Source organism: Salmo salar, chromosome 09 (genome assembly GCF_965601325.2).
Source record: "Salmo salar chromosome 09, fSalSal1, whole genome shotgun sequence".
NCBI lineage: Eukaryota > Metazoa > Chordata > Actinopteri > Salmoniformes > Salmonidae > Salmo > Salmo salar.
Genome location: NC_138299.1, coordinates 40,035,066 through 40,055,718, shown reverse-complemented (window position 1 = coordinate 40,055,718; position 20,653 = coordinate 40,035,066). Strand labels below are relative to the sequence as shown.

General features: G+C 41.5%; 1 protein-coding gene across 19 annotated transcripts in view; it reads right to left on the bottom strand.

Annotated features, from left to right (window-relative positions):
- LOC106611333 (dystrobrevin beta) overlaps positions 1 to 19,848 on the bottom strand; it is a 57,082-nt gene extending 37,234 nt beyond the window's left edge. For 7 of the 19 annotated variants that reach the window (XM_014211446.3, XM_014211454.3, XM_014211455.3 and 4 more), the window contains exons 1-9: positions 19,683 to 19,826; positions 12,392 to 12,459; positions 9,598 to 9,678; positions 9,198 to 9,411; positions 7,270 to 7,355; positions 4,333 to 4,487; positions 3,897 to 4,002; positions 3,482 to 3,648; positions 2,360 to 2,487 (exon numbers count right to left, since the gene is read on the bottom strand). In XM_014211446.3, coding sequence (XP_014066921.3) covers positions 2,360 to 2,487; positions 3,482 to 3,648; positions 3,897 to 4,002; positions 4,333 to 4,487; positions 7,270 to 7,355; positions 9,198 to 9,411; positions 9,598 to 9,678; positions 12,392 to 12,459; positions 19,683 to 19,780 — 1,103 coding nt within the window. In that variant the 5' untranslated portion in view covers positions 19,781 to 19,826. Of the gene's footprint in view, positions 1 to 1,805; positions 2,056 to 2,359; positions 2,488 to 3,481; positions 3,649 to 3,896; positions 4,003 to 4,332; positions 4,488 to 7,269; positions 7,356 to 9,197; positions 9,412 to 9,597; positions 9,679 to 12,391; positions 12,460 to 13,377; positions 13,428 to 19,213; positions 19,398 to 19,575 lie in introns of those variants that run through there. The other 12 variants (XM_045723633.2, XM_045723635.2, XM_045723639.2 and 9 more) reach the window with 9 other exon arrangements.
- Positions 19,849 to 20,653: the final 805 nt, after the last annotated feature.

Below are 20,653 nucleotides of genomic sequence, written 5' to 3'. Positions count from 1 at the left end.
ACCTACAGAAATAGAATCACTTAGAACCGCTTTTTAAAACACCCAATTGGCAAGTAAGTTAGAGCCTTCAGAAAGTATTCATACCCCTTGACTTATTGCACATTTTGTTGTATTTCAGCCTGAATTCTGAATTGATCAAATATCTTTTTTTTCTCTCACCAATCTACACACAATACCCCAGGACAAAGTGAAAACATGTTTTTAGAAATGTTTGCAAATTTATTGAGAATGAAATACAGAAATATCTCATTAACATAGTACTCACACCCCTAGGTCAATACTTTGCTGAAACACCTTGGCGGCGAGTCTTTCTGGGTAAGTCTAAGAACGTTCCACACCTGAATTGTGCAACATTTGCCCATTACTTTTTTTATTTTTCAAGCTCTGTCAAATTGGTTGTTGATCATCGCTAGACAAACATTTTCAGGTCTTGCCATATATTTTCAAGCCGATTTAAGTCAAAACTAACTCGGCCACTCAGGAACACTCACTGTCTTCTTGGTAAGCAACTCCAGTGTAGATTTGGCTTTGTGTTTTATGTTCTCGTCCTGTTAAAAGATGAATTCATCTCCCAGTGTCTGGTGGAAAGCAGACTGAACCAGGGTTTCCTGTAGGATTCTGCCTGTGCTTAGCTCCATTCCATTTATTATTTTTTTATCCTGGAAAAACTCCCCAGTCCTTAACGATTACAAGCATACCCATAACATGATGCAGCCACCACTATACTTGAAAATATGGAGAGTGGTACTCAGTATTGTATTGTATTTGCCCAAAACATAACACTTAGTATTCAGGACAAAAAATGAATTGCTTTGACACATTTCTTACAGTATTACTTTAATGCCTTGTACCAAACAGGATCCGTGTTTTGGAATATTTTTATTCTGTACAGGCATTCTTCTTTTCACTCTGTCCATTAGCTTAATGGCTGTGGTAGGAGAACTAACCTAACTGTTTTAAAGTCACCATTGGCCTCATGGTGAAATCCCTGAGCGGTTTCCTTCCTCTCCGTCAACTGAGTTAGGAAGGACGCCTGTATCTTTGTAGTAACTGGGTGTATTGATACACCATCCAAAGTGTAATTAATAACTTCACCATGCTCAAATGGATATTCAATGTCTGCTTTTGTCATTTTTACCCATCTACCAATAGGTGCCCTTTGCAAGGCATTGGAAAACCTCCCTGGTCTTTGTGGTTGAATCTGTACTTGAAATGCACTGCTCGACTAAGGGATCTTATAGATAATTGTATGTGTGGGGTACAGAGATGAGGTAGTCATTCAAAAATCACATTTAACACTTATTGCACACAGAGTGAGTCCATGCAACTTATGTGACTTGTTAAGCACATTTTTACTCCAGAATTGATTTAGGCTTGCCATAAGAAAGGGGTTGAATAGTTTCACTCAAGACATTTCAGCTTTTCATTTTTAAATAAGTTGTAAACATTTCGAAAAACATAATTCCACTTTGACATTATGGGGTATCGTGTGTAGACCAGTGACAAAACAATCTACATTTAATCCATTTTAAACTCTGGCTGTAACACCCCACAATGTGGAAAAAGTCAGTGTGAATACTTTCTGAAGGCACTGTATATAATAGAATTACTTAGAATATAATATGTCATTATATTTCTATGCAAGCACCCATCTCTCAATAAACCAACGTAACACATCAGCTTTCTCACATTTAACTAAATAATCATGGCCCTCCAATCTTAGTGAGAAACTACTGACAATGCACCATCAATTGGCAGCGAGCTTGAAAGCCAATGATTTTATCCTATGGAGTTGGACAACTTACAGTGTAGCACTTGATGACATCAGAGACAGATGGACTCTCTTGTTGATGTAGACATTAGAGGGCAGCTTCATGGACACAGATTTGGCCTAGACGTTCCATGAGGAATCTCCTTTGAACATGCTCTTTAGTCTAGGTGGGCAGCTCCCGCTCAGCCCAGTCAAAGCTCTTCTCTGTCCTGGCACCACAATGGTGGAACCAGTCTCCCCGTGATGACAGGACAGAGTCCCTGCCCATCTTAAATCCTACCTCTTTAAAAAAAAAAAAAAAAAAAAAAAAAAAAAATAACTCTTAAATTACCCCCCCCCCACCCAAAACAAAAAATGATAAGCACTTGTCTTTTCCTACTAGCGCTGACTTTGGTGATAACTACTTTGTTGAGGGAAAGTGAACTTACTATGACTGTGGTATGTTGTTTTATGACCTAGCTATCTTAAGATGAATGCACTAGTGTAAGTCACTCTGGATAAGAGAGTCTGCTAAATGACTAATGTAAATGTATGTCTAGTACTAGGCTTAATCTGTGTCCAGTGGTGGCAGAAGTCCAGTGTACTTACACAGTGTGTGGTACGCTGTCCTGGGGTTTGTCTAACTGCTCAGGGAACAATGGGTGAGGTAGCTCTCCAATGGGGACACAGCCCAGAGACTTACTGATGGCGTGACTTAGCGTTTTAGCTGGAGACTTCTGTGAGAGGCAGAAACAAGACGGTGGACATCATATTCACTATTTTTTGTATCAGGGTTAGGGGTTCATTAGAATTGAATTCATTCAATTCAGGACATTCAGTCAATTCAGGAAATAAATGGAAATTCCAGTTTACTTCCTGAATTGATTGAAGTGAAATGGAATTGACCCCAACCCTGTCTGTTATAATGTGGGAACTGCTTATAGAGGTAGTGTAAACAGATGTATAGTAATTGACCATAACCGTTTCTAAAATACCCAGTTACATTATGCGATGCATAGTGTACCGAGAATTACATGGTTTCTTCATGCAGAATGGGACCAAATTCATAGTTTTCTTTGCTTTGTCATAGATGTTTTCTGACAATTGAAATAACCTTTTTCTACTTCTAAATATGCTCAGCCATTTCATTCTGGGCATGATGCCCTCAAAATAAAAGAATCGTTACTATCCTGATCGCAGGCACACACAGTTCAGGATTGGATTTGGAACCAGTGTAAATCATTTTCCCAGCTTCAATTTACATCACACTGATTGAAAATTGGGAGAATGCTAGCATTGGCATAGCTTTCAATTTAATTAGCTGAAATGAGTAAAAAGCCATAAATCTGAATATTTAAAAAGGTTAGTTCATGTAGAAACAAGCCCAATGCTCTGCTTATGCATGCTGGCGGCTATTGGATTGTCCGAGCGCAAAGGAAGGCTGAATCTTGGTATTCGATGAAACTATCATAACTTATCTTTGGTGTGTATAAGTGTGATTGTGGGATGTGGTCTCTTTCTCAATGGTCTGTCTCCTCTTTGCCTCCTCTCCTTCATTGTACTGACCTGAAAGAACTGAGCAGCTGAAAGCCAGTCTAATAATGAGTTTCCACCATATTGGTTTCACCTGTCCATTCTTTTTCCAACCAGTTCAGATGAATGGGAGGAGAAAAGGACAGGAGGGATTTTAATAACCAATTGAGATAGAGACTTTGTGGTTGCCGTGCCTACCCAAGAGGAGTGCTCCTTCATCTGATGCTGGTTGCTATGAGGACCGTTGGCATGGCCACGCCAGAAGCAGCTTTGACAGAGTTGGTAGCCATGGCACTGTTGGCACCGGTAACGGAACCCCATCATACTTTCACTCCGGCAATAAGAACATTCCACGGGATGGAAGGCTAGAGGAAACCACAGAGAAATGGTTAGTAGGTCACTGATGAAATGTTGATACAGTGAGACATAACATATAATATTTATTATAAGACATTTTAATAGCACATATATGCTTAAAAATAAGTTATAAAGCATTATACCTACAGGTTTTAAGTCTTACGATACAAATGCATAGATTAGAATGACTAATATTGCTGTTCGGCAAATTCACTGTGAAAATAAAGTCAAGGGAACTAATGACGGGAAACGTTACCATTTTCAACATTAGCAAGTCGGTGCATGAGAGGTAGCCACACGAGACACTGGGGAGGAGGATCTGCCATCAAAATGTCCAAAAACGTGTTCAGCAAGATCTTCTTCTATATTCAGTTAGACAGAGAATAACTTCTAAATACAAACACACCATTGGGCTCTGGTCAAAGTAATGCAGTATATAGGGAATAGAGCGGCATTTGGGACGTAACCCATAGTGAATGAAATGGACACCACTGCAAAAGGTCACCTTCAATAATAGATGAATGTGCCCTGCTTATTGAAGAGGACCTTTTGGAGTGATTTTCTCATGGTCTGTGGACTATATTTACAAGGTTCCTCCCTCATCCTATGTTCATATCTCTTTCTCTCTAAGTATATTATACATGTTGTATATTAGTTCAGTGAGAGAAACCCTCTTGGTATGTCCAACCTACCTGCTGAGGGAAGCATGTCCGTACGGAGTGTTCTGTGTATCCAAACGACGGGCCCTCGAACACAGCTGTGGGCAGCTTCAGAACTTCATGAAGAAACTGGTCAAACTTAGCAAAGGCCATCACACCATTAGAGTCAGAGATCTGGGAGAAGATACCTGAGAGAGAGAGAGAGAGAGAGAAAGAAAGAAAGAAAGAGAGAAAGGTGGTGAGTACACCAGATTGATGTACAGTACATCAGTTTACATACATCTACGCCATTTCTACAATGTATTGAATATGCGCTATGGATGATCCTTCTTTACACTTCCATCTTAAACTACAACAACGTTAGTGCCGGAAATGTGACTCAACAGCGTCCCTTTGTGTATAATTTATGCAACTGCGGACACTGTAGCCCAGGGGTTCTCAAAATTTGGGGCCACATACCCCTTTTGTTAAAGCAAATTCATCAGGAACCCCGTTTTAAAAATCAGAACACAAATCAAGTGAGATAAAAAAAAATAGCATACAAGGAATTTTACTTAAGTCTCGGGCCCTGGAAAGGAACATTTTAAAGGCCTTCCTCTTGGCATTGGAGAGAACATCTTTCAGTTTCAAATTTTTCAAGCTAATATCCTACAATTAAAAAAAATACCACGAGGCAGAGAAAACGTTGCAGTTTTTAAGCTTAAATTACTTGGCCTTCAGAAAGTATTCACACCCCTTGACTTTTTCCACATTTGTTGTGTTACAATGTGGGATTAAAATTGATTTATAAAACAAATTGTCAACTGTCTACACAAAATACTCTGTCAAAGTGGAAGCAAAACTAACATTTGTAAAAGACTTAAGAAAAATAAAACACAAATATTTCTTGATTAGATAAGTATTTAACCCGAGTCAATCAATTTCACTTTTGGCAGTGATTACAGCTGTGAATTGTTGGGGAAGTCTAAGAGCTTTCCACACCTGGATTGTGCAACATATGCCCATTTATTATTTTCAAAATTCTTCAAGCTCTGTCAAATTGGTTGTTGACCATTGCTAGACAATCATTTTCAGGTCTTGCCCTATATTTAAGACGATTTAAGTCAAAACTGGAACTCGGCCACTCAGGAACATTCACTGTCTTCTTGGTAAGCAACCCCAGTGTAGATTTGGCCTTGTGTTTTATGTTCTCGTCCTGTTAAAAGATGAATTCATCTCCCAGTGTCTGGTGGAAAGCAGACTGAACCAGGGTTTCCTGTAGGATTCTGCCTGTGCTTAGCTCCATTTTTATTTATTTTTTATCCTGGAAAACTCCCCAGTCCAACGATTACAAGCATACCCATAACATGATGCAGCCACCACTATACTTGAAAATATGGAGAGTGGTACTCAGTATTGTATTTGCCCCAAACACAATACTTTGTATTTAGGACAAAAAGTGAATTGCTTTGCCATATTTTTGTAGTATTACTTTAATGCCTTGTCGCAAACAGGATCCATGTTTTGGAATATTTTTTATTCTGTACAGGCTTCCTTTTCACTCTGTCATTTAGGTTAGTATTATGGAGTAACTTCAATGTTATTGATCCTCAGTTCTCCTATCGCAGCCATTATACTTTGTTTTAAAGTCCCCATTGGCCTCATGGTGAAATCCCTGAGCGATTTCCTTCCTCTCTGGCAACGGAGTTAGGAAGGACGCCTGTATCTTTGTAGTGACTGGGTGCATTGATACAGCATCCAAAGTGTAATTAATAACTTCACCATGCTCAAAGGGATATTCAAGGTCTGCTTTTTAAAAATATTTTTACCCATCTACCAACAGGTGCCCTTCTTTGCGAGGCATTGGAAAACCTCCCTGGTCTTTGTGGTTGAATCTATATTTGAAATTCACTGCTTGACTGAGGGATTTAACAGATAATTTGTACGTGTGGGGTACAGAGATGAGGTAGTCATTAAACTATTATTGCACACAGAGTCCATGCAACTTATGTGACTTTTTCAGCTTTAAATGTTTTATTAATTAGTAAACATTGTAAATAAACATAATTCCACATTATGGGGTATTGCTTGTAGGCCAGTAACAAAAATATCAATGTTAATATCCCTGTGAGCCTCCCAGGCCCATGTTGCCCAGGGTTAAGAACAGAGTACTGTGGATACTAATATCCCTGTGAGCCTCCCAGGCCCATGTTGCCCAGGGTTAAGAACAGAGTACTGTGGATACTAATATCCCTGTGAGCCTCCCAGGCCCATGTTTCCCAGGGTTAAGAACAGAGTACTGTGGATACTAATATCCCTGTGAGCCTCCCAGGCCCATGTTGCCCAGGGTTAAGAACAGAGTACTGTGGATACTAATATCCCTGTGAGCCTCCCAGGCCCATGTTGCCCAGGGTTAAGAACAGAGTACTGTGGATACTAATATCCCTGTGAGCCTCCCAGGCCCATGTTGCCCAGGGTTAAGAACAGAGTACTGTGGATACTAATATCCCTGTGAGCCTCCCAGGCCCATGTTGCCCAGGGTTAAGAACAGAGTATTGTGGATACTAATATCCCTGTGAGCCTCCCCAGGCCCATGTTGCCCCAGGGTTAGGAACATACATTGTCGATGAATAATATGACATTGTATTGTTTTCCATTAAACCCTCTAAATGTATTCCATGTGACCAACATGTCTAATATGTTGTTAGTAATATTAATTAAAATAAAATGAGAAAACCTTTTTTTTACATATAATTTTGAGATCTGGCCGCGGACGCAACTTTGAGTCCCCCCCCCCCACTTTAAGAACCCCTGTTGTAGCCTACACGTATTCAAATGTCTCAAAGGATTTACTGTTGTCTGATACAAACTCATTTGCAAACTAAGCCATCAAATTAAAAAGTGTGACTACTGCAGAATATAATTAACTGTCCTTTAGGTTGCTTTAACTGTAACCTCTACCCTGGGCTAAGTTCATGAAGATATACTTACAACGTAGTTTGTCCACTATTTTCCCTCCACACATAGTCGCCAACATGGACTTCATCGAGAAAATGCTCAGTTTCCCGTGGCCTTCACTAAACACACAAACAAACATTTTGGAAAATGTATCTATTCACAACTGAAACACACACACACACTCATCATACTGACAAAGGAGAAGCATCTTCCCCGTTCAATAAAGCAAGTACTTTTTTCCCATGATTTGCTAGCTTTAGCTTGTTGACCACAATATAGAACAAATAATTAATTAGCACTTCTGGATCCATCTTGACCATGTTGTCTGAAGGCCCAAAATCATTTGAAAGGGAGAGCTCACAGTTCAGTCCAGCATACTGATTACTTTAGTCCAGGTAGACACAGACCACTAATCTGATATATTTACAGTCTGGACTCCAACATTGCTCATCCTAATATTTCTAAATTAACTCCATTATTTTTAGATGTGTGTATTGTTAGATATTACTGCACTGTTGGAGCTAGGAACACAAGCATTTCGCTACACCCACAATAACATCTGCTAAATATATGTATTCCATAGTAAGGAATTATATATTGTGGGCCTCCCGAGTGGTGCAGCATCTCAGTGCTTGAGGCGTTACTACAGACCCGGGTTTGATCCCAGGCTGTGTCACAGCCGGCCGTGACTGGGAGACCCATGAGGCGGCAGCCAATTGGCCCAGCGTCGTCCGGGTTAGGGGAGGGTATGGCAGGCTGGGATTTCCTTGTCCCATCACACTCTAGCGACTCCTTGTGGCGGGCCAGGCGCCTGCAAGCTGACTCTGGTCACTCACTGGACGGTGTTTCCTCCGACACATTGGTGCGGCTGGCTTCCGGGTTAAGCGAGCAGTGTGGCTTGGCAAGGTCTTGTTTCGGAGGACGCATGGCTCTCGACCTTCGCCTCTCCCAAGTCCGTAGGGGAGTTGCAGAGATGGGACAAGACCTACCAATTGGATATCAAGAAAAAGGGATAAAAAAATAAAAATCTCTTGTTCTGAAAATAAGGTGTTGCACCATACTTAAATCTAGACATGTTCATGCACTTTTCATACAGCAGTTCAAAGCAAATGTATACACGTCACTCCTGCTCCCTCGGTCTACAAACCACCGGTCCTGGCAACCCACATTGCGCACACCTGGCAACCATCATTGCACACACCTGCTCCCTATGGTTACGCACACCTGGACTTCATCATGACCCTGATTACTCTCCCTTCATACAGCCCTCACCAACCTCAGTCATCAGGCAGTATTGGTTCGGTTTTTATGTCCAGACACTTCTCTTGTTCGGTAACTCCATGTTCGTTATTATTAAAAACTCACCATCTGCACCTGCTTCCTGACTCCCTGCATCAGCGTTACAACACAATGTACAAAACATTAAGAACACCTTCCTAATATTGAGTTGCACCCATTTTGCCCTCAGAACAGCCTCAATGTGTCAGGGCATGGACTCTACAAGGTGTCAAAAGCGTCCCATGTTGACTCCAATGCTTCCCACAGTTGTGTCAAGTTGTCTGGATGTCCTTTGGGTGGTGGACCATTCTTGATACACATGGGAAACCGTTGGGTGTGAAATACACAGCAGCATTGTAGTTCTTGACACAAACCAGTCTGCCTGGCACTTACTACCATACCCCGTTCAAAGGGACTTAAATATTGTCTTCCCATTCACCCTCTGAATGGCACACATGCACAATCCATGTCTCAAGGATTAAAAATCGTTCTTTAACCGGTCTCCTCCCCTTCATCTACACTGATTGAAGAGAATTTAACAGGTGACATCAATAAGGGATCATAGCTTTCACCTGGTCAGTCTGTAATGGATAGAGCAGATGTTCCTAATGTTTTGTACACTCAGTGTATACTGTATGTAATATTCTATATCTAATGTATATCCTGTGTCTAATGTTGTGCACCTGTCGTATGTAGCCACCATGAAGTTGAGGAGCAGACTGATGGACTGCTCTACGTTGATCTGGTGCATGGTGGGAAGACGCTTGTTGAGCTGGTAGTAGATGGAGGACAGGATGGTCTCCAGTCTAGACACGTTAATCTCTGCGTTGTGGTCCATTGTGTTCAAACCGCTGTCACGGAACGCCTCGATCATGTTCCACACATCCACCAGGTGCACTGGGATAGGGGGAGGAGGGGAAAGATTGACAAAATAATAGATTTCTTCTAAAGTAACTAATTACGTTCAAGTGTACCGTATTTGAAACAAACATATGTGACATGGTTGTGTGTACAGCTCAATAAGTTAGGAGAGTAAGATCTTCAGTAAAGGAAACTAAAAGAGCCCGGCAGGCAGTAACTTACGGTTGCATCTTTTCTGCACGAATCTTAGCTTGCAGGCCGTCCTATAGGTTGATAGTCTGATGACGTCAAAGTTTTGTCCCCCTGATAACAATAAAAAGATGAATCAACAAACTAACACAACCACACAAAACCCACTGTATGGGGAAGGGGAATGTACTGTATAGTGTAACGTGTATGGATGTGAATGGCTTGTCTAAGACACAGCAGTGTGAATGATTAGTACTGGCTTTCCTCTGGAGATTTCACTCTCACACAGGCCATGTAGTGAAGGGGTTCTCAAACGTTTTGGGGACGGGTCCCCTTTTGTGATAGCAAATTCATCAGGGACCCCTTTATAAATCAGAACACAACTCAAGTCAGATAAAAATAGCATACAAGGAGTTCTAATATGACTTTGGCAGCGCAAGGCCGGATGGACCAAGTCTAGGGCCCTGGGAAAGACCATTTTAAAGGCTCTCTCTTGGCATCGGAGATACACTTTTGTTTCAAGAACATTTTTTGCAATGATACACATTTTGTCATGGGGAACACAAATTCCTTGTTGCAGCTTTAAAGCTAATATCCTGCAATTCTACACATTTTGCCATGAGGCAGAAAGAAAACTTTGACGTTTTAAAGCTTAAATTACAGTGCATTTACAGTTGAAGTCGGAAGTTTACATACACCTTAGCCAAATACATTTAAACTCAATTCCTGACATTTAATCCTAGTAAAAATTCCCTGTCTTAGGTCATTTAGGATCACCACTTTATTTTAAGAATGTGAAATATCAGAATAATAGAGTGATTTATTTCAGCTTTTATTTCTTTCATCACATTCCCAGTGGGTCAGAAGTTTACATACACTCAATTAGTATTTGGTAGCATTGCCTTTAAATTGTTTAACTTGGGTCAAACGTTTCAGGTAGCCTTCCACAAGCTTCCCACAATAAGTTGGGTGAATTTTGGCCCATTCCTCCTGACAGAGCTGGTGTAACTGAGTCATGTTTGTAGGATCCTTGATCGCACACGCCTTTTCAGTTCCGCCTACACATTTTCTATAGGATTGAGGTCAGGGCTTTGTGATGGCCACTCCAATACCTTGACTTTGTTGTCCTTAAGCCATTTTGCCACAACTTTGGAAGTATGCTTGGGGTCATTGTCAATTTGGAATCTCCATTTGCAACCAAGCTTTAACTTCCTGACTGATGTCTTGAGATGTTGCTTCAATATATGCACCAGTCCCTCCTGCAGCAAAGCATCCCCACAACATGATGCTGCCACCCCCGTGCTTCACGGTTGGGATGGTGCTCTTCGGCTTGCAAGCCTCCCCCTGTTTCCTCCAAACATAACGATGGTCATTACGGCCAAACAGTTCTATTTTTGTTTCATCAGACCAGAGGACATTTCTCCAAAAAGTGCAATCTTTGTCCCCGTGTGCAGTTGCAAACCGTAGTCTGGCTTTTTTATGGTGGTTTTGGAACAGTGGCTTCTTCCTTGCTCAGCGGCCTTTCAGGTTATGTCGATATAGGACTCCTTTTACTGTGGATATAGATACTTTTGTACCTGTTTCCTCCAACATCTTCACAAGGTCCTTTGCTGTTGTTCTGGGATTGATTTGCACTTTTCGCACCAAAGTACGTTCATCTCTAGGAGACAGAACGCATCTCCTTCCTGAGCGGTATGACGGCTGCGTGGTCCCATGGTGTTTATACTTGCATACTATTGTTTGTACAGATGAACGTGGTACCTTCAAGGGTTTGGAAATTGCTCCCAAGGATGAACCAGACTTGTGGAGGTCCACAATTCTTTTCTGGGGTCTTGGCTGATTTCTTTTGATTTTCCCATGATGTCAAGCAAAGAGGCACTGAGTTTGAAGGTAGGCCTTGAAATACATCCACAGGTACACCTCCAATTGACTCAAATGATGTCAATTAGCCTATAAGAAGCTTTTTAAGCCATGACATCATTTTCTGGAATTTTCCAAGCTGTTTAAAGGCACAGTCAACTTAGTGTATGTAAACTTCTGACCCACTGGAATTGTGATACAGTGAATTATAAGTGAAATAATCTGTCTGTAAACAATTGTTGTAAAAATTACTTGTGTCATGCACAAAGTAGATGTCCTAAACGACTTGCCAGAACTATAGTTTGTTAACAATACATTTGTGGGAGTGGTTGAAAAACGAGTTTTAATGACTCCAACCTAAGTGTATGTAAACTCCCGACTTGAACTGTATGTGAAAAGTAAATCATTTGGGGGAATACAAGAACTACTGAGTTGAGAAATGTATAATTGGTGGAGTAACTGTGGATACCAATATCCCTGTGAGCCTCCCATGCCCATGTTGCCCAGGGTTAAGAACATACATTGTAGATTAGGCAGGTAGCCTAGTGGTTGGGGCGTTGGACTAGTAACCAAAAGGTTGCAAGATCAAATCCCGAGCTGACAAGGTAAAAATCTGTCGTTCTGCCCCTGAACAAGGCAGTTCCTAGGCCGTCAATGAAAATAAGAATTTGTTCTTAACTGACTTGCTTAGTAAAATAAAATTAATAATGTTACATTTTATTGTATTACACCCTCTAAACTTATTCCACGGATCCCTTAGCCAAGATTTGTTTAATCTGCTGTTGCTAATGTAAATATATGTATTTGGAGGTCTTGCCTCGGACCTCCTGCAGTACCTCTGCAGACCCACTTTGAGAATCTCTGATGTAGAGGGGAATGTACAGTATAATGCTTTACTGTGCACAGCAGATTATAACAGAGTGTAAATGAATAGTAATGGTTTGGCTCTGGAGCTCTGTCTACTTACTCATCTCTATGAAGAGTTGTCTCCTCTCCACCATGGCTTTGCCTCGTTTACTGCGTTCTTCTATCATTCTGGGGGGGAATACCACAACAGGCATTAAGCACGCATTACCTTCTCACTACGTAATTACATCATCATTGTAGACAATATACATTATCGGTCTTCTCTGCCCTCTATCATTCTGGGGAAAGAATACAGCAAGCATTACTACCTACTCACTAAGTAATTGCATAATTATTGTATACATTAGACATATTACTCATTCTTAGGGAAATAAAAACAGCAAGCATGCATTACCTACTCCTTACTTAATTACATACCTGTAATCACTATACATCATTGTAACCATTGTATACATTATCAAGGTACATTCAAGTTAAAGCAGTAGTGTAAAATATGAATCTAACTGATCCTGTATACTCTATACATTCATCACTCTAAGTATTTATATATCATATGGAATGTTATATCATGTACAACACATATTCTCTTAGAGAAAAAGGGTTCTTTGGATGTCCCCATAGGAGAACCCTTTGAAGAACCCGTTTTGGTTCCAGGTAGAACCCTTTCTGTGGACCCAAAAAGGGTTATTCAAAGGGTTTTCCTAAAAAAGGTATAGATCTGTAATTCTTCCATTGAAAGCAAGTCTAAGAAGCAGTAGAGCTGTTCTATGTGTGCTATTTCGATGTTTCCAGTTCTTAAGTTTTGTTTTTGCGTCCTATACATTCGGTTTTGTACACCAGCTTCAAACAGCTGAAAATACAATATTTTGGGTTATTGAAAAATATATTTCACAGCAGTTTAGATGGTACAATGATTATCAACACATTGAGAATACATTGTCACATAAAGTGAAATTAGGCAAACTATTAAGATATTTAGCAACCAGGAAATGATGGAACGATTTCTACATATTGCACCTTTAAGAAAAAGTTAACTTAATCTACTGATGATTTTGTCAGATAAAAATCCCAGAGGTATTTATTTACCTGTCGCTGCCTGAATATTAAACAAAGTGAAGCATTAACTGCTGCTGCTCCTGTGGAGAGAAGAACAATTATAGACAGTTAGCTAGTTGGTTCCTTAATATTCTGTGTGTCTGTTATGCTCGGTAGTAGGATAAGCGGTCCTTCTAGACAAAATGGGTTTGACTTTTAAATTAGTCATTAACACCCTCCCTTCAAGGACTTGATGAACTCTACAAAACATGTTTGTTTTTTTTGGGGGGGGGGGGGGGGTTCTTCCCGCAAAGGGGAACACACTTGAGTTCTCCTGCTGTCTCTTTATAGTGCACTACAGGGCCCATAGGGCACTGGTCAAAAGTAGTGCACTTTATAGGGAATAGGGTGCCATTTGGGGGACACACATCCTGTCTGTACCCTACAAATGATAATTCTCCATGACATCGCCACTCAGCTAAGACCTGTGGATGAATGGTCCCGAAAGCCAGCCATTAGTGCAGATAGAGGAGACACTTAATGATGATACACAGAACACATTACAACTATTCAATGATTGGTTCTGAAACCTGGGAAATGGCACGATAGGCTTGGATGGTACCAGACCTGGGTTCAAATACAATTTGAAATAGTTTTAAATACTTGCAGTGTTTCCTCTCGCTTGCCTGGAGTGACAGGTGGATGAGGCTTGCACTGTTGGAACTTTTCTATTGGTTCAATTCAACAAGGTAAGCTCAATGAAACCCAGAAAGTATCGGAAATGATTTCAAATAGTATTTGAACTCAGATGTGCTTGGCTGGCAGAGGGCTCTATTCAAATACAGTATCAACATCCCATCAGACCAGCCAGAGATCTTCATCAGCTGAACGCGAGCAGTCAGTGCTTGCATACCCAATGGCACCCTATTCCCTTTATAGTGCACTACTTTAGACCAGAGCCCTATGGGGATAGCGTGCCATTTGGGGCACAGTCAGTGAAGCCAAGCCAAGGTTGAACCCTCAGGAACTCTGTTGACATGGCCTTTATATGCCTCCCTTCTTACTCGTGTAGCTGGACAGCCCTAGTTTCCAGTCCCATAAAGCTATTGATATACAGATAAAATATAATAAACATCATAATAATAAGAAATTGTTGTCCATATAATGTGCAATAAAGGGTTGTTAGATAATTGATTATGACATGTAGTAGATAGTATGTAGAATGGAAGAAAACACCAGCTGTGCTCAGGAGGGAAACTAACAGAAGCAAGTCAGCAGTAATTGTACAATGGCCCTCTGTAATATTCAAATATACAGTAGACCTACTGAAGACTAAGCTTGTCTGAGCTTCTCATATGTAGGCAACTAAGACCCTGAATGAGAAAGTGGATACCAAAACAAATAACTTTTGATGATATTGAGGAAAATGTCAAGCCTTGATTGGCCATTGTGAAATGTAATATAACTTAATAGGATATCAGAGCCTGACTGAACTCTTGTGGGCAGACCAGACATAATACACAATATTTGGTTCTGGGAGGCTGACAATATAGTTTGATAAATCATTGAAAGGCTTCTTAAATTGCACCTGTAGGCATTAAAAGTCAAGTAGCCTAATGAACTTTAGATACTATATGTTGGATCATTAGTCACTTCTGAGTACAGTGGTGACAGGCCTGCAGGTGCACATTCATCAAATACCATTAATTACTGAGGTAAAGACAGATTCAGATTGGATATTCGACTGTAGTTTTCTTTACGTCCACCAACCGTAGTTAGGGACCGTCAATATAGTGACAAATCAATTTTTAATAGCTCTTTAACCGTTACGCCTAAAACTTTAAAAACTGGTTCTAGCTAACCCAATGGCATAGACACACATTGCACACACTTATTTTTTCGACTTACATCTCGTACTATTTAAAATGATTTATTTACATTTTTGAATTTCAATAGCTCCTTGGTCATGTGACCTACTGACTTCAAACAAGGTTCAGAATGTACACAGTGGGCCTACACATTGCGCACCATTTAATTTGTCCATTTTCATCTCACACAATTGTACATGAATTTTCAATGTTTCTAATTTCAATAGCTCCTTGGTCATGTGACCTACTGACCTCAAACAAGGTTCAGAATGTCTACTGACTATCCTTGTATATTGCACACCCTTTAGGTTTGTACATTTTTCATCTCACACGATTGACGTCAAACTACTTTCCGAATGTCCACGCACTGGCGGAAACGGGCGCTGCTAGGCATCCAGTGCGGTAACGCGACTGATCCTGGGGGAAGCTGGCAGGAGCCCCGGGGAGAGTTCTCTTTTCTTCGTGAAGGGCAGGGCACCCTGGAATGGGTTCGCCACGAGAGAGGAACCCAAGCCCTGGAAAGCGTTGCGGTTTTGGCGGCGTCCGGTGAGCTCTCCCTGGCCCTTAAAAATCCGGGGGAGAGGGTGTAAATCTCACGCCGGGCCGTACCCATATCCGCAGCAGGTCTCCAAGGTGAACAGCCTCTGGCATGTTATAACAATGTAGGTAAGGGAAGTTGGCAAAAAAGATCCGTAACTTCGGGATAAGGATTGGCTCTCAGGGCTGAGTCGGTCGGGCTTGGGTGAGAAACGGGGCTGGGCTCGAGCCGCGGCTGGGGGAGCAGTTGTTCTGTCTCCCTCCTTTCGCCACCATTGGAAGTTCGTTGTACGGCCCATCTCGCGGTCTCTCGTGGGTGGTCTCGCAAGGGGCTGCATGCGGGGGTTTGTCGGGGTGGTGTCCGTCGGCGGGCCGAAGGCGGACCGGTGGGGGGTTGAGTCCAGCAGCCAACCGCGGCAACTTTGAATGCACGTCGGGCCCTTCTCGCGGATCTCCCCAGCTACGGCGTTCGCCGGCCCCACACATTGTAGGTCGGGAAGGTCTCCTCTACACTCACTAGAGTTGAGGCGGAGTAAACCTATTGGCCCCACAGTGATAGGGCATTGCATGGATCTGGCTCATGCCCTACGAAGTGGGGAGAGGTATCTCCAGCTTGTCTGGGGAGGGAGGCCTACGTCTGATGTGGGTAGTAAATGGACGCAAGAAGCCTAGGTTCCCACTGGGCACGGGTCACTGAATATCAACTTGATGAAATTCAAACGAGTGTACCCACGGTCGCACTCAAATCACCCGTGGGGTGACTGTGACCCCCTCATGTCAAAGTGAGGAATATCGATGAAGCGCTGGTAAAGGTGGTCCCGGAGGGCTGGCTGGGCAAGCAAATTATTGAAAGGGGATGATTTTTTTGGGGACAAACTAAAGGGTGTGCAATGTGTAGGCCCGCTGAGAGTACATTCTGATCCTTGTTTGAAGTCAGTAGGTCACATGACCAAGGAGCTATTGAAATTAGAATGTTGGAAAAATCCATGTAAAAACGTGTGAGTTGAAAACGGACAAACCAAAGGCTGTGCAATATATAAGGGCAGTCCGTGTACATTCTGAACCTTGTTTGAGGTCTGTAGGTCACACGACCAAGGAGCTATTGAAATTCGAGAATAAAAAACGTTTGTACTAACTAATCCAACTAGGAATACAAAATGCGGCTCACATTTACACGTTTATTAGCTTTGCAAAGCAAAGTAATTTATTTGACACTTATTTGGAGTGTGTGGCTCAAGTGGTTTGAAAGCTATTGAGGTTTGAAAGCGCAAATATGCGTCGAATATCCAACCTGAAACTGGCTTTACCTTGATCATTAAATGACATGTACAGATATATGGGCTTAGGCTACAAGCCATCATAAAGTTAAGCAGTGGTTATTATGATAATGATCGTAGTGATGGTGATTGCACAATGATTACACTATCACTCGTATTTTATGTAACAGCGAGTCACCAAAACGTATGCTATGACGCTGGAAAGTTGTCACGCTCAACTGCGCTACCGAGTTAGACGCAACTGGAAGTCATGGTTTTCAATGAGAGTACCACGGTAAATACCTCTACGGCTGGCTGTGAACGCTGTCAGCCGCCAAGGTAGACGAGGCTTGCCGCCAGAGTTGAAATATTTCAACTGTAGCGTTTTTTTTCTACCGGATGTTGATTTGCACTGTTTGTTTACTGAAATCAACATAGATACAGTCCTGCTAGATTGCTTTTGCTGTCAAACGCAGGATAAATTCAGGCTTAAGATGTTTTTGGTAAACCAGCGCTTGGTCAGAAAAATATGTTGGTGCAAACAATGTTCTACTCCAAAACATAGCAAAGCGACATCTGTTTCTGAAAAACGCATATATATATATATATATATATATAAAAAAAAAAAAAAAAATAGTTGGGTGTCATCGTCTAAAATACCCCTAATTTATAAGACTTTTAATTTCTGATCGATTATGGTCGGACCCGGCCCTGTCAAGCCACACTAGCCCTGCTTATAACGTTAGCTTGGGCAGAGATATCAGAGACAGGAGATCCCATTGGCCAATGAACCTGCGAAACGTTTAACGCCCTACTCAGCATACCAATCGGTGTCACGTTGTCATGCCAGGTACCACGGTTGCTAAGCCTATCGTCATTCAACCCCTGTCAGGTTTCCAAAGCTATACGATATTACAAAGAACAAGATAATTATCTCAAATCTCGGAAAATATTTGTCATGTTATACTTCTTGTTGGGTTTTTGAGCTAGTGCCCAATTGACTCCCATTCAGTCCTTGGAGAGTCCTCCTTGTTCCAGAATGCAACGCGCGGCCCATTGCCGACGTCTGGGCAACGTTCACAATGGACGTTAATCCAATTCCAACGGAGAGTCCCGTCTCCTCAACAGTATCTGTGGCTCGGGGCCACAGGTTTAGTTCGTTAACTAGCTAGTTATTTTCCTGAATGGAAGTTCGATTTTAATAGGAGAACAACACGTGGCTGCCTAAGTAATACCATTGCTAAGAATATTGACAATTATTGCAGTTTCTGCTCATTGTTTTCAGGCTGTTTGCATTGGTGTTAGCTAGGTACCCCCAATAAGTTGCTAAAAACATCTGCATCAAAGATATGTGAGTGACTTTGTCATACTGCAAACCGAAGTCAACGTAGCAGAGAAACAAGTTTCCAAACGGTTATCAATGTTAACAAAATCCTTGATTATTCTGTATTTTGACTAGCTAGGATGAATCAGGTGCAACTGTTTGGGATATGGCTGGCAGATGCTGCAATCTTTTCTCCCCGTGTCTGGTCGCATGTCGGGAAAAATGTTGCACTACTTAGCTAACATTTCAGATCCTGGTTTTATTTCAAATGCTCACACAGACGTTTTCCCATTCGATCGAACAAATTATGGTTTATTACCAACGCGGTACTGTAAACACATCGTGACCTGTGTGTGCTTGGTTGCAGACTTTTTGTTTCACTTTAACAGTGCTACAACCATAGTGCTTGCGCATGCAATTCAGCGCACAAGACAGTCTAAAATATAATTTTGTTATTTGACTCTTCAAAATAAAAGATTATTTGATACGTCAATTTGTGTTATGAGGTGTATCTTTGACACAAAAATACCCAAACTGCGCTCCATAGATGACGGTGATGATCACACGCCAAACGGCTTGAGCTATATCATTTTTTTTTTGTCATTTTAGCAGACACTCTTATCCAGAGCGACGTACAGTAGTGAATGCATACATTTCAATTCATTTCATACATTTTTTTTGTCCTTATCTGCATTATTAGGCATATCAGCGTTTTTAATATAAGGTCAAAGAGAAATGCAAATACATGGATGATAGTAGGCCTACCGCCAAGCATTACGTCATTCCACGGGTTGCTTTTTCAATGAATGAACTCAAGCGCGTCAGCCTCTATAGGAGCATCACAGCACACAGTAAAATAATAAATGTGTCAGTAGAATAACGCAGTGATATATCTACCGCACCTTGCCGAGTAGGTAGCCTAGCCATTAAGTGAGTCAAAATACGGAGGACTAGGGTTTATAGGGCTCGAAAAGCGAAAACATCATCCACGCTCTCGGTGACGAATCATTAGCTTTACAAGACTTTATGCGTCTCAGATCTGGAAGAAACCGAACGACCTACGCGGCCATATTGCTGTTTTTAACTCCCTATTTACCTTGTTTCCGCAATATGAGTGTGTCGTGTGATGCATCTTAAAGGAATATGCGATATGATAATGTACCCTAAATATCTACCCAAATAAATGTGTAGTAGCCTAATTTAGATGTGCCTTCTCCACTCTATAGGCTATTTAAATGAGAATTATACATATAATTATCCTTACCAGTTTGAAAATCACGCAAGTTACGTTTATAGCGTCAACATCAGATGAAGAGGATATAAGTAGTCAGGATATTTCCTTCGTGAATCATCGCTGCACTCAAGTCTCACCTGTCTGTCCGCATTCGTTCGTTATTGCTGTCCGACCAATGCAAAACGACTGATATTATATACAAACTGTACCTTATCCAATGCGTTTCCTGTTTCATAGCCTACGACTCAGAATTACGGTGGTGGCACAGATAGAACAATGAGACACATATATCACCGGATGTATAAATGTGAAGCATCCGGTTGGCGTTTCCACTCACTACCAAATATGGTGATGAGAGGAAACCCGGTGGCCAGCAGTAGGAGACTTTACCCTTTGCCAAAGTCTGTAAAAATGCCGTTGTTTAGGGCGAATTTAGTTACTGAACACGCGCACTTCACACAGTAGGAACAGGCTAGAACGCACGAATAGAATCTCACTAGCTCGTGCTTGGCTCTGCCCACTGTGATTCATTGGAAACGACAGGCTCTGGTCTATCTTGTGTTAGTTATAAAAATCTTCGGTGGTGGCGTCTCATAAAAATGTACGAGCGCCGCGCTCTCTCCTCAGCATCATGAACAACCGAACACCCGAGGACAGCAAGATGGGGCTGCGCGCGCATCACACAGCGTAGAGGGCGCACAGTAAACACCCCTCACGACCCAGGTTTGTTGATATATTTTATATGCATAATAATTATATGATATATTGGATAGTCAGCAGGTATGTTACAACATTCCAATCAACAATATACTTTCTCTGTAGCATATTTTTTTTCATGTGTAATATGGAAACAACATGCATCTGAACTGGGGATTGTATCTCTTCTTAGTGGAGTATGAAAAAGATGAGGCAGGTGTAAAAGCCTACTGTCGTAATGTGATGTGGTACTGAGAGTATGCCTATTGTGTAAGTTGTACTAGTATTAGAGTAGAGTCACATAACAGTTACAGCCAGAAGAGTATGCTCCACCCATGAGTCTGGTTCCTCTCTTGGTTTCCTCCTAGGTCCCTTCCATCTTGGGAGTTCTTCCTGGCCACTGTGCTTCTGC